We start from the raw sequence: 12,371 nt of genomic DNA, 5'->3' as shown, positions 1-12,371 counted from the left end.
CTATAATGTGGGGTGCTTTTAGAAGGAAAAAAAAAAAAAGCTCCATGTGGAGACAGGCATTCTCCAGGGTGCCATGACTGGTAAATATTTGCTTACAATACATTCTGAACTCCTTAGGGAAAGCCTGCAGCTGAGGCCAAGTATAAAAACCCTTTTCCACATGGAAAAAATCATGACCATTCCAGCTGTTTATGACTTTACCCTCAGCAGATGAACCTGAGAATCCACCGTCCAAACTGTGAAATCTCACCTCAGCAGTTTCCTGAGACTTTTTAAGCTCTTCTTGGTCCACTGATTTATTCCTACCTCCCTGGCTGCTCCTGATCTCTTCTCTGATCCTGGCACAACCATGTGATTCGTGCACAGCAGAGTGCTGATAGGGATAAGTGACTGACCCCCAGTTTAAGGTGATCTGGTACGTGACCAGACAGAACACATTTGCAGTTGCCTCAGCTCCAGAATAGGTTTTTGTAACATGTTTTGCCTTAACAACATATTGGTGTAGCAGCTTTCTTTTTAAAGTTATGTACAAGAGCTATTGCCAGAGCGACATAAATTACATCTCCCTTCCCCCTGTTTAATTGTGTGGCTTGTTCCTGAGCGTGACAACTACAGGGAGGGAAAACTAGCTACAGGGAATTTTTCTTAATGGAGCTGTCTTTATGGCTAAAGCACAGGACTGGGAGCCAGGATTCTATTCCCAGTTCTGTCACTGTCTCTGTGTGCCCCGGCCTAGTCACATTGCCTCTCTGTGCTTCAGTTTCCCCATATGTAAAATGGGAATGAAAATATTTCCAAACCTCACAGGAGTATCTTAGGGGTTTAATCTTTGTTTACATTTGTAAAACATGTTGATCTCAGAAGGAAGGAGCTATTATAAATACAAGTTAATAATTTAGTCTATTGATCTTTTCTACCTTTTTAGCTAAACACAGGGAATAAGATGTCTCTAGAAAATTTCAGCACATTTTTCCCTACCCAGAATTCTGTCAATAATTAATTTTTAAGCTCACTCTTGTACTGTTAAATCAGGGCAGAACATGACCGATCTCTGGAATTGTTAATATTGCCACATTAGCAAAGGCATAAAAATAGAGTTTGAGTGCCTTCGTTCCTAGTGTGGAACATTTACATTTCTAATGCTTTACTGAGATCACTAGCTTGAGGAAGGGGAGCAGATTCACTGGTATATCAGGGCAACAGAGTATTAATGGCCTTGTGAAAGCTCCTTGCAATGGATTCAATAAGCTTCATAACTCTTTTATTCAGAGTTTGTTTTGCAGAAAGCTACAAGGATTGTGGATGGAACTTACAGATTTCTTGTGGCTGACTTAACTTTTTTGTTTGTCTGTGAGCACATAGCTTTTGGGATTGTGCCTCTCTGAGGGATGGGTACTGATGTATTTTGGCTAGTGAATGGAAGAAACATATATCAGGAATGTTCAGGATTCTGTAAACGTAGACCAAATCTATGGCCTGAAGCCGTTTGACGGTTTCCCTTTAAGTACTGCATGAATGGAATTACAGTTTCCTTATAGCATAGAGCTCCCTACAGCAAGCACTCTCTCAGTTGCGGGAGAGAGGGGCGAAGGCAGAATTAGCTGTAAACGAATTCTATCTGTTTTTCATCTTCTCTTCTTTTCTCGTCTAGGCTTTCGGGCAGTTTTGTGTAGTGCCGCTTTTATTGAGGTAAGAATATGTTCCATATCTGCACTCTGAGGTTTTGCATTGTTAACAAATCTGGGGTATCAGCAGTGACCTCTTTAAAGAGGAAGTCGATGTAATTTGGGATTTTCCTAGGGCCCTGAAGAGAGTGGACAGAACTATTGAGCAGAGACCCTGGTGTTTGCTGGCTTTTTAAAAAAATTTCTAATTTGATGATATTTAGATTTTTCTATCAGGGAAGATTTTAACCCTTTCTTTTCACAGCCAACCTTATGCTTGGAAACGTCCTTTGGGTTGCCTCTCTGCCATTTTATATGCTCTTACTAAAGAGCAATCTCATCTTTCTCAAAGTTCGGGGTATACTGATGTTTTTGTTCACCTCTAGTAGGGGCAGGAGAGCAATAAGGGGCTGTGACAGATCTGAGGTACAACCTGAAACTGGGGGACTGCTGTGCCCCCTTAACTCTCCAGCCTGGGCTGTCTCTCATGATGCTTTGCCAGTGACAAGCAGCAAACCCCTCCAAATGTTGTGATCACTAAGTCAACAGTATACAGGCACACACCCAGCTAAATTGCACGAATGCCCTCTAAGCCACTTATGAACTATACAGAGGGAGACACCAGCAAATCCCCCCCAGCTTTGTACCCCCAGAAATGTACCCTCTTACACTGCTTAAGACCGTCTCTTGAACAATGCAAGCTCATTAATTAGTTTGACACTTCATCAAAGGAAATGGACATGCACCAATCTTTGTAATCTGAGCAGATTCCCCAAGCATTCTAGATAAACTCACTGGTTAGGATTAAACATTAAAATAAGTTTGACTACAGAAAGATAGATTTTTTTTTAAGTGATTATAAATTATAGGTATAAAGGTCAGAGATAGTTATGTAAGAAATAAAAGTAAACACACATTCTAAATACTAAACTTTCAGTCTCGGTAAGATTTGAATCAAACAGCTTTTCTCACCCCCACTGGATGTTGCTGACAGGTTGTACTCTTAATACGCAGGCTGAATTATCTTCTCAGCCTGGGACCAATCTTTCCAGTTCAAAGTCTCTCTTCTTGAAACATTCTTCTTGCCTTCAAAGTAGGTGGGGAAGGAGAAGGGTAATCTCATGATGCCACTGCCCTTTATTTTATACTCTCAATTCACTAGCCCAAACATGTCTCAGTGGACCTTAAGTCACAGAGTTGAGCAATCATCATTGTGTAGTGCTTGTGCAACTGTCTCTTATTGAATTGGAAATCTCTTATTTACAATTTCCATGCTGGTCAATGGGCGGTGATGATCATTTAACTCCCACCTGAGTGTGGGTCATCTCCTTTGATGCCACTGGAGAACAAACAGTGGGTGACTCCCAGACTTGCAACATATTTCAATAACAACCATATAGCAAAATTTTATAACTCCGTATACAATGATAATGTACATATTTTTGACAGAATGAGTTTCAGCAGATCATGACCTTTCATATGCATGCTTTGTATGAAATATAACCATATACAGATGATGAATATGGGGGTTACAGGGTGCTACTTTGAGGTACAATGCATCATGGGTCACATGAGAGTCAGAGCCAAATTGATAATTATTTCTCTTTGAAGTGTTCAGATCGAAGGTTTTGGTTTAGTTTATTCCAGACCTTCCAGTTGCCTTTTCAGTGTATTCAGTCTTGAACATGCCCTTAATTGTGTGCACTTTAATCTGAAGAGGCAGTTGTAATTCAAGCTCGCAGTGCAGTCCACAAATATTGCTTATAATTTGGTGGGCAATATCTTGCAGATCCCAATACATTTTAAGGTTCTTCCCTGTAGGGCTAAGAACACTTTAAATATGCCTGGTTTTAGGTAGGATCTACAGTGTGGTCTATAAAAAGAAAAGGAGGACTTGTGGCACCTTAGAGACTAACACATTTGTTTGAACATAAGCTTTCGTGAGCTACAGCTCACTTCATTGGATGCATGCAGTGGAAAATACAGTGCGGAGATTTTATATACACAGAGAACATAAAACAATGGGTGTTACCATACACACTGTAACAAGAGTGATCAGGTAAGGTGAGCTATTAACAGCAGGAGAGAGAGAGAGGAAAAAAAAAACATTCTGTAGTGTTAATCAAGATGGGCCATTTCCAGCAGTTGACAAGAACATGTGAGGAACAGTATGGGGGGGAATAAACATGGGGAAATAATGACAGGTTTCAGAGTAGCAGCCATGTTAGTCTGTATTCGCAAAAAGAAAAGGAGTACTTGTGGCACCTTAGAGACTAACCAATTTGAGCATAAGCTCAAATAAATTGGTTAGTCTCTAAGGTGCCACAAGTACTCCTTTTCTTCATAGGGAAATAGTTTTACTTTGTGTAATGACACATCCACTCCCAGTCTTTATTCAAGCCTAAGGTAATGGTGTCCAGTTTGCAAATTAATTCCAATTCAGCAGTCTCTCGTTGGAGTCTGTTTTTGAAGCTTTTTGTTGAAGAATTGCAACTTTCAGGTCTGTAATCGCGTGACCAGCGAGATTGAAGTGCTCTCCGACTGGTTTTTGAATGTTATAATTCTGGACGTCTGATTTGTGTCCATTTTTTCTTTTACGTAGAGACTGTCCAGTTTGGCCAATGTACATGGCAGAGGGGCATTGCTGGCAGATGATGGCATATATCACATTGGTAGATGTGCAGGTGAACGAGCCTCTGATAGTGTGGCTGATGTGATTAGGCCCTATGATGGTATCCCCTGAATAGATACGTGGACACAGTAGGCAACGGGCTTTGTTGCAAGGATCAGTTCCTCAGTTAGTGTTTTTGTTGTGTGGTGTGTGGTTGCTGGTGAGTATTTGCTTCAGGTTGTGGGGCTGTGTGTAAGCAAGGACTGGCCTGTCTCCCGAGATCTGTGAGAGTGATGGGTCATCCTTCAGGATAGGTTGTAGATCCTTGATGATGCATTGGAGGGGGTTTAGTTGGGGGCTGAAGGTGATGGCTAGTGGATGAAGCGTGGTCTAGAGATACTGAATACCTCCAAAAGAAATGCAAATTAACAAGGACAGAAACTGTCACGCTCTTGTACAGTGGATCATTCCTTAAAATCAGGACCCTCATGGACGTTTCCTTAATTTGCCTCCTGATTCCCAGCCCTCACCTTCCCTGTGGCATCTACAGTACTTGATTGCACAAAAGTCACATTAGGACAGTGTTATGGAGACAAAACAAAAATAAACTTTCTTTTGTAGGATTAGTGCAATTGCTTGAATATGAATACATGCCCTCATTTTGTATCTGTGCTGCTTATTTTCTCTCTGGGAGTGCAGGGCTTTCTAGGACCAAATCTCCTCTGCCTGCCTGCAGGTCTCCATGTTCTAATAATCTGTCCAAGTCACTCTGCAGTTTGGGTCTGCTCTCCTTGCATGTTTTGCTCCCACTCCAATTTCAGTGTCACCTGCAGATTTAATCCTTATTTGAATTCCCATCACAGAAGTACCTAACAAAGAAGGACATGGGAGTGTTTGAGTTTAGCTGGTGGGGGGGGGGGGGGGAGCCTCTTCATATCCTAAAAAAGGAATCCTGTACTGAACTATAGATAGCAGGAAGTATATTGCTTGGAGCTTGACTGATGCTTTGGCATTTTTCAGACAGGAGCAGCTTCACAGACTGTCAGGATTCTTAAGTGAGAGACTCTATTTCTAGAGTTGGACAACTTTGATTAACAAAAGTAAACAAAGCAGAGCCAGGATAAGGAGCAAGCGGGAAGTGGGGATCTTATCTGCCAAATGAAAAAGTACAGAATGCATAGGACAAGGGGCTTTGATACATTTCTAAAGAAGCATAATATAAAGAACCTTCTTAACCTGGTGGTGGTCTGTCTTCAGCTATATGCAATTACCTTTTTCTTTGCCTTGCAGAGACTTCGATTTTGATTGTAGTTCCTCTTGTTCTGCTTATTCTCAGGCATTAAAAATGGAGCACCAATTGCAGAAGGGCTTCCTACATCTGCCAGATTGCTAAAATGTCTTGAATTTTAGCCACACATACCTGCTTTTGATGCTCATCTTGATATATATCTGTTTCACTACTGTGTGTTATCAGCATTGGAAATGGGGGATCCTGGTGCTTGAGGATGTAGGCCATGGTATATATGTTAATTTTTTTTTTAACTCCACATCACTTGAAGTTGCTTGTACTTCTGTTTTTGACCCTTATTTTTGTCTTGGGGATGAAATCCTGGCTAGACTGAACACAACTCCCATTGACTTTATTGGGGCCAGGATTTTTCCTTGTGTTACAATTTGGGCGTCTGCAGGTTGATGGCTAAGGACTTGACATATTCTAGGAAGTAGGAGGAATTGCAAAACAAGCAGACTGGGGTAGCTGGGATCCCACCATTTAGGATCAGGAAATAAGTTGTAAAAGAGTAGGAGAGTTGTACAGAACAACTGGTGTATACCATGTGGACATCACAAAATGGATGCAAGGGTATGGCTCTCTGCAACCCATTTGACAAAATGACTGAGTGGTCATTCATGACTTGTTCTTTGGCTCTAACCTGACTTTGCCAGATTGCGCAGGTAAATATTCATGACAGGCACAAAATCTGCCTCGGTCTTCGTACAGTGATCAGTGGAAAGAAAAATATTTTATTCAACCTAGAAGGAAAAATTTTACTGTTCTCAGGTGAGAAGAACTTTACAATGCTAGTTAAAGCTGATGTCTCCTTTGACAATTTTCGTTGATGTGTCCAGCTGCAGAAAGGCATAGATATTGAAGACTTCCTTTGTCATCACACTGTGTTCCACTATGAGTGCAGAAGCAGGCTTTGATCACTGGGGATGTTCATTTCTAAATGACATTGGTTTCTTCCTGGGACCCTCCTTCTCAATAGTAAGATAATTGTGTGGGCATCAATCCATGGTGGTGTGCTGTCCTTTGTAGAGGATACGTAAAAATATATATATATATATATATATATAAAAGATCTGCTCTAGGAATTATTTTGGGGAAGTTTTGTGGCCTGTGTTAGACAGGATGTCAGATCAGTGGTCCCTTCTTGGAATGTATAAATTAATGAATAACCTAGTAATCCTTCTGCTCTGCTTCTGCAGAGGAATGTGGTGACAGAGAGAGAATTGTTTTCTAGTAGTTCTGCAAAACAGTGCACATTGTTCAAAAGGAGAACTCTCCAGAAGCATTTTCCTTTTAACCAAGTGTTTGTGAATGAAAACGTTAGGATGGGGCTTACATGCTCAAGCAGTGACTCTCTCTCTCTCTCTCTCTCTTTTGCAGGGTGAATAACTTCACTCTCATGCACTATCTTGATATCCATGAAGACCCCACGTTTATTCCAGAGGTTGCTGCTGAGGGAAGAAAGGAGAAGCCTGAGACTAAAAACACATTGGAGATTCTCAGGCAGTTGATGGAGACAAGGTCAGCATGATGTGCAAGGAGTAGGGGAGTTGTATGTGTGTATTAATGGAGTACTGGGTCATTATGTCATTGTCAGTAGTCTGGACAAAATCAGGTTTCCCAAAACAAAGGGACTTTCTGTATGTCTTAAACAGTGGCCCCAGTCATAAGGAATTTTTCCCCCCGTCGTTGCTTTCTGAATTCTAATGTGCAGCATCCTTTCCTTTCTCTTCCTTTGCAGTTTGTGTCCTTACTCAATATCTCCCCATGCTATCTCTGCACCTTCGGATACCGAAAGCACCCCTTACTTCATTAACCCTTGTCTAGACTGGGGGGGGGGAACTCTTTTTTGAATTAAGATGCATTTGAATTAAGTACTGTTTGTGCTAGGTACTTAAATGTTTTTAGACCATTTATAGCAACTTTAAAAACATGTTAGCTGCTCATAGTCATAGAATCACAGAATAACAGAGTTGGAAGGGACCTCTGGAGGCCATCTAGTCCAGCCCCCTGCCCAGAGCAGGACCAATCCCAACTAAATCATCCCAGCCAGGGCTTTGTCAAGCCTGACCTTAAAAACTTCTAAGGAAGGGGATTCCACCACCTCCCTAGGTAACGCATTCCAGTGTTTCACCACCCTCCTAGTGAAAGTTTTTCCTAATATCCAACCTAAACCTCCCCCCACTGCAACTTGAGACCATTACTCCTTGTCCTGTCATCTGCTATCACTGAGAATAGTCTAGATCCATCCTCTTTGGATCCGCCTTTCAGGTAGTTAAAAGCAGCTATCAAATCCCCCCTCATTCTTCTCTTCCGTAGACTAAACAATCCTAGTTCCCTCAGCCTCTCCTCATAAGTCATGTGTTCCAGACCCCCTACTCATTTTTGTTGCCCTTCGCTGGACTCTCTCCAATTTCTCCACATCCTTCTTGCAGTGCGGGGCCCAAAACTGGACACAGTACTCCAGATGAGGCCTCACCAGTGTCGAATAGAGGTCAATCCTAAGCTCTACCCTGGGCTGCTGCCCTTCCCCCCCCCCCCCCCCCCCACCGAGTATGTTAGCTGCGTTGACTGTGACCAGTGAAATGCCTTTTTAAAAGGTGTTGAAACTTGTCGACATTAGGTTCTGATACAATTTTTAACAGCACGTAGTTCCAACTTACTAGGTAACATGTTTAAAGGCAAGGCCTTAATCACCCACATACTTAGGAAAGTTGTATGTTTGCTTAGAACATACACTGGTCAAATGCAGATTTGTCTGTCTTACAAATTAACCTGTTTTAACTGATTTGTACATGTGTGTCTCGATATTCTAACATATTCCATACCAGAAAATACAGAAAGCTATATATTAGATCCTTTTTAGGCTTATGGCATGTTGAATTATTCTTTGTGATGTGTTTTGAGTGTGAGCTTTTTGGGGAAGGAACATGGTTTTTGTATAGTCTTCAACATGCCTAGCATACTGTTCGTGCTATGCAAATAATAATACGAATAGTAATTTCTCTGTGGCAAGTTATTCCTTAAACCTTCTTACAAACTCTGGATTTCAGTTGCTGACAGTTCTAATGTGTACCTATCAGCGTATTTAGTTTTTTTTATTTAAAAAGACTTACGGCAAAATATTCAAATGTACCTAAATGATTTGAAACCCTTAATTCCATGACTCTGACTGTTATACCATCAGACCATTGTACCATTATATAGTGAGGGATTTCTTAACAGCTAAAGACCTCAGCTGTTATTTTCAAAGGGGCCCAAAGCAGTTAGTTGAATTTCATTTGGATTTTAGCAAAGAAGGTTTTCTGGTTGTTACACTGGAATCCGAAGTAGTAGCTGAAGCTTTCCTGGTCAGGACCTCATCATACCCTTGTTGGCATTGTGAGTCTCGAGGAAGGTTCTTTGGCGGCTGACCATCACTTTTTTATTTCTCTCTTGGCAGGTCTCATCCTGCCAACACTGGGTTCAGTTTCAAAGGGATCCAGGACTATCTGAACTGCTACCGGTAGGTGAGATTAAATGATTGGTGGAAAGACCTACAATATTAGGGCATCTTGTCTTCCCTTTTCCCCTCCATAGCTTGATGTGGTTCCCTGTACCTAATGGATCTGTGTTAGGAATTTCTCCCCCAAAATTTGGCCTACTACATGTACCTCCTCTTAACTTCATCCCATCACTGCTAGTTCTTCACTCTAATCTGAACAAATCCTCTTCCTAATTGGTTTTTACACCTTTCCCGTAATTGCAAGCTCTCACAAAGTGCTTCTAGGTGGGGGACCTACATCCGAGTTCCTAGCTCTCTGGCTTCTCAGTGAAGTAGGAAAGTGGGGGAAGATTCCTTGTGTCACTTGTTGTTTTTGGGCGGGTGGATGGAAGGTCACCACAATGAAGAGCCTTTGAGGATCCTGAAGAACCTCCACTTACTGTCCCTGCTGCTTGCCCTCCCGATTTGACACAGTTCCACCCAGTGAGTGTGAACAGACCAGAGGTCACTGGAACAAAAAGGTCAAAACAATTCTAGGGAGCAGTGACCAGAGATTGGCCTGAACAAAATCCTCTCCCAAACTTCTAGGAGCTGTGTGCCTTAGGCCCATCTCTGATGCTAACACAAATTATTCCGTCAGAACAAACGGAAAAGTGGGGCCCACCCCATGGCTTGTGGTGTGTGTGTGTGTGTGTGTGTGCGCGCGTGTGCATGCCCTAACCTCATGTAACCTGTTTGTGCATCTCAAGTGTATGCATCAACCTCGTGTCTAGGAGCCAGAATTACTGGAAGTGTTACTGCAGCCTTTCCCCCTTAGGGTACATTGACATTCTGAAGGCTCAGTTTTGGGGGTTGATCATGAAGGTGATGTTGTGAGGCTGTTTGCAACCTTCGTCGTCAGTAGGAGACCTGCACAAAAAGCTGACTTCCATGTTGTGCTCTTGAGTTCAGCCCACCCTCTGGCCAAAGCAAGTTCCGCAGCCTTGGACCCTTCGCCAAGGAAGTGTAATACTTCTGCCTGTGGCTCTGTCCTCTACAACACTCCTGCTGATCTTGGTGTTCCCAGGCTTCAGACAGGGTTTCCAGCTCCTGTCTCTCTCTCTGGGGCTGGGAGTGCTGTGGAGACAAGCTCTCATGGGGAAGGAAGCATTTCATGTTGCTCAGTAGAACTAGCTGTCTAGGGAGTGTCACTGATCAGCTCCTGATTGATTGATCCCTATCCAGTTCTCTGCCCAAAGGGTGATGGCATAACACCTTCCTGCCAGAGGATGCTTTCCTTCAGAACTATGTCTGGAAAGCAGAGAACCATCCCAGGAATCACAGGCACTGACTCCTTGGGTGCTCAGCAGCCCAGCGGATCAGCTCCTCCCCCTCTCCCCCAGCGCCTCCTGCCCACCAGTGGCCCCGTCAATCAACTCCTCCCCCTCCCAGTGCCTCCTGCCTGCTGCGATCAGCTGTTTGGAGGGGGGCGGAAGGGGGTAGGAAGAAGTAGGGCGGGGTGGGGGATTGGAGGAAGGGGTGGGGTGGGGCCTGGGGCAGCGTGGGTGTCGAGCACGACCTGGGAACACAGAAAGTGCTCACCTCTAGTGGGAATTGTAATAGGATCCCAATCTCTAAACTCTCCTCCTATTTTATAGGACTGGGGAGTTGACGCCCTTCCAGGTTGCTAAGAATATTATCTCCTCTCTGGAGGACTGTGAGAAATCCAGCCCCCCTCTCCGAGCAATTGTGCAGTGGGACCGGGAGCAGATACAGAAGGTATGTCTGCCTTTGGTAGGAGTGGGCTTCCTCCTCCCTAGAGTGATAGCAGCCAATGGTCACCTGAATGGGCACACTTTCCCTGCAGAAGAGGATATGAGCGACTAAGGCTCTTGCTCTCATCTGCTGCATAGATGTTCTCAGATCCTGGGTTATGATTGCTGGAATGAAGTGTGAATATTTCATCCTTCTCCCCTGTTTTCCTCAGTCCCTCCCTCTCAGGCCATAAACAACTCGATTTCACTTACTCCAGGGGGAGACTAATATTACAGCAGTTGCAGTTCCTACTGAATGTTGCTTAAACCAGGATGTGTTTCTTTGGTGTCCACGCTATTTTTCCCACCCTGTGTCTCCTTTTGCTCCATGACCTCCAGTCCTAGACATAATCGATCAGTAGCTTCTCCCGTCTCGCCCATGGTGGAAGGGCTCGGGCCCATCATGGGGAGATCTCTTTGGGTTGTATTTAGTTTGCAATATTGATCATGTCCGTCTTCTCAGGCATATCCCATTGTCCAGCTAAGAAAATCTTTCTCTCTTTCCAGATGGCTGAAGCCTCCACTACTCGTTACAGGAATAAATGCCCCCTTTCTCTTCTGGATGGAATCCCAGTCTGCTTGAAAGAAGAGATTAAAGTTGTGAGTTTCCCTCATGGTTGGAGTGTTGTATGGCCAGCTCACGCTGTGTGAGGCTATAAGCACTTGTGTATCCTCCAGCTGAGGGACACTCAAAGGAACTTAAAAGCAGCTCAGTTTAAAATGCATAAAAGGAAATGTGTTACACAGGCCAATCGCTTTTTTTTTAAGTATCTCACTGCTTCAAGTTGTTGTTGTTGTTAAGGCAAACATCTTGGTAAGATATTTGAAAAAAGGTATAGGCATTTATGGGAATGAGTAGAATCTGCAGTTACAGTAGCTAGACTAAAACAGGAAGACCAGCCCTGGAATATGAGCATATAAAAAGCATATTCCATATCTGGTATTCGAATCGTAACTTCTAACAGCATTTAACCCAGAGGTAGGAGGGGGCTGGAGGAGGAAAAGAGATACTACTTCTTCTGACAAAGCAGAAAGTCAGTAAACTTAGTCCTAGAGTTGGAGGATGGGATTTCCAAAAGTTCTCAGCATTGGCCAGACTCTGGCAATTGGAGTCTTACCATTGACGTCGGAGGGGGGTGGGGGTGGGGTGGAGTTAGGACTTGAGTTCGTTGGAAAATGCTAGTTCGCTGAAGCAAAATGTTTTGCAAAACACAAGTATGTTTTCATTGGAAACCTGCTGGTGTTCCGAGCTCCACAGCTTGGACAGGGAGTCTGCTGGCCCCAATGGGAGCCAGGGCTCTGGAAACTGGCAGGTTCCTGGCTTCACAGTGGCAGCCCAGGCAGAGCCATCGTTTGCCATCTGGTCAGCAGGTTGGAATTATCATTGATTCTTCTATAGCACTCTCCACCCAAAGATCTCCAAGCCTTATTCAAAATTGGGTCACTGTTACCTGACTATCTACATAGTGTTAGTACTCTCCCCAGCCTGATATCTAACTAGTGCCTGTACAGAGCAGTTAGGGAAATAGTA

General features: G+C 43.4%; 1 protein-coding gene across 1 annotated transcript in view; it reads left to right on the top strand.

Moving 5' to 3' along the window:
- LOC142000250 (uncharacterized) overlaps nt 1-12,371 on the top strand; it is a 29,339-nt gene that overhangs the window by 3,712 nt on the left and 13,256 nt on the right. The window contains exons 3-7 of the mRNA XM_074974375.1: nt 1,652-1,689; nt 6,944-7,084; nt 9,006-9,068; nt 10,685-10,805; nt 11,348-11,440. Coding sequence (XP_074830476.1) covers nt 1,652-1,689; nt 6,944-7,084; nt 9,006-9,068; nt 10,685-10,805; nt 11,348-11,440 — 456 coding nt within the window. The remainder of the gene's footprint in view (nt 1-1,651; nt 1,690-6,943; nt 7,085-9,005; nt 9,069-10,684; nt 10,806-11,347; nt 11,441-12,371) is intronic.

The sequence above is a fragment of the Natator depressus genome, chromosome 1 (assembly GCF_965152275.1).
Source record: "Natator depressus isolate rNatDep1 chromosome 1, rNatDep2.hap1, whole genome shotgun sequence".
NCBI lineage: Eukaryota > Metazoa > Chordata > Testudines > Cheloniidae > Natator > Natator depressus.
This window is presented reverse-complemented; position numbering and strand designations above follow the sequence as displayed.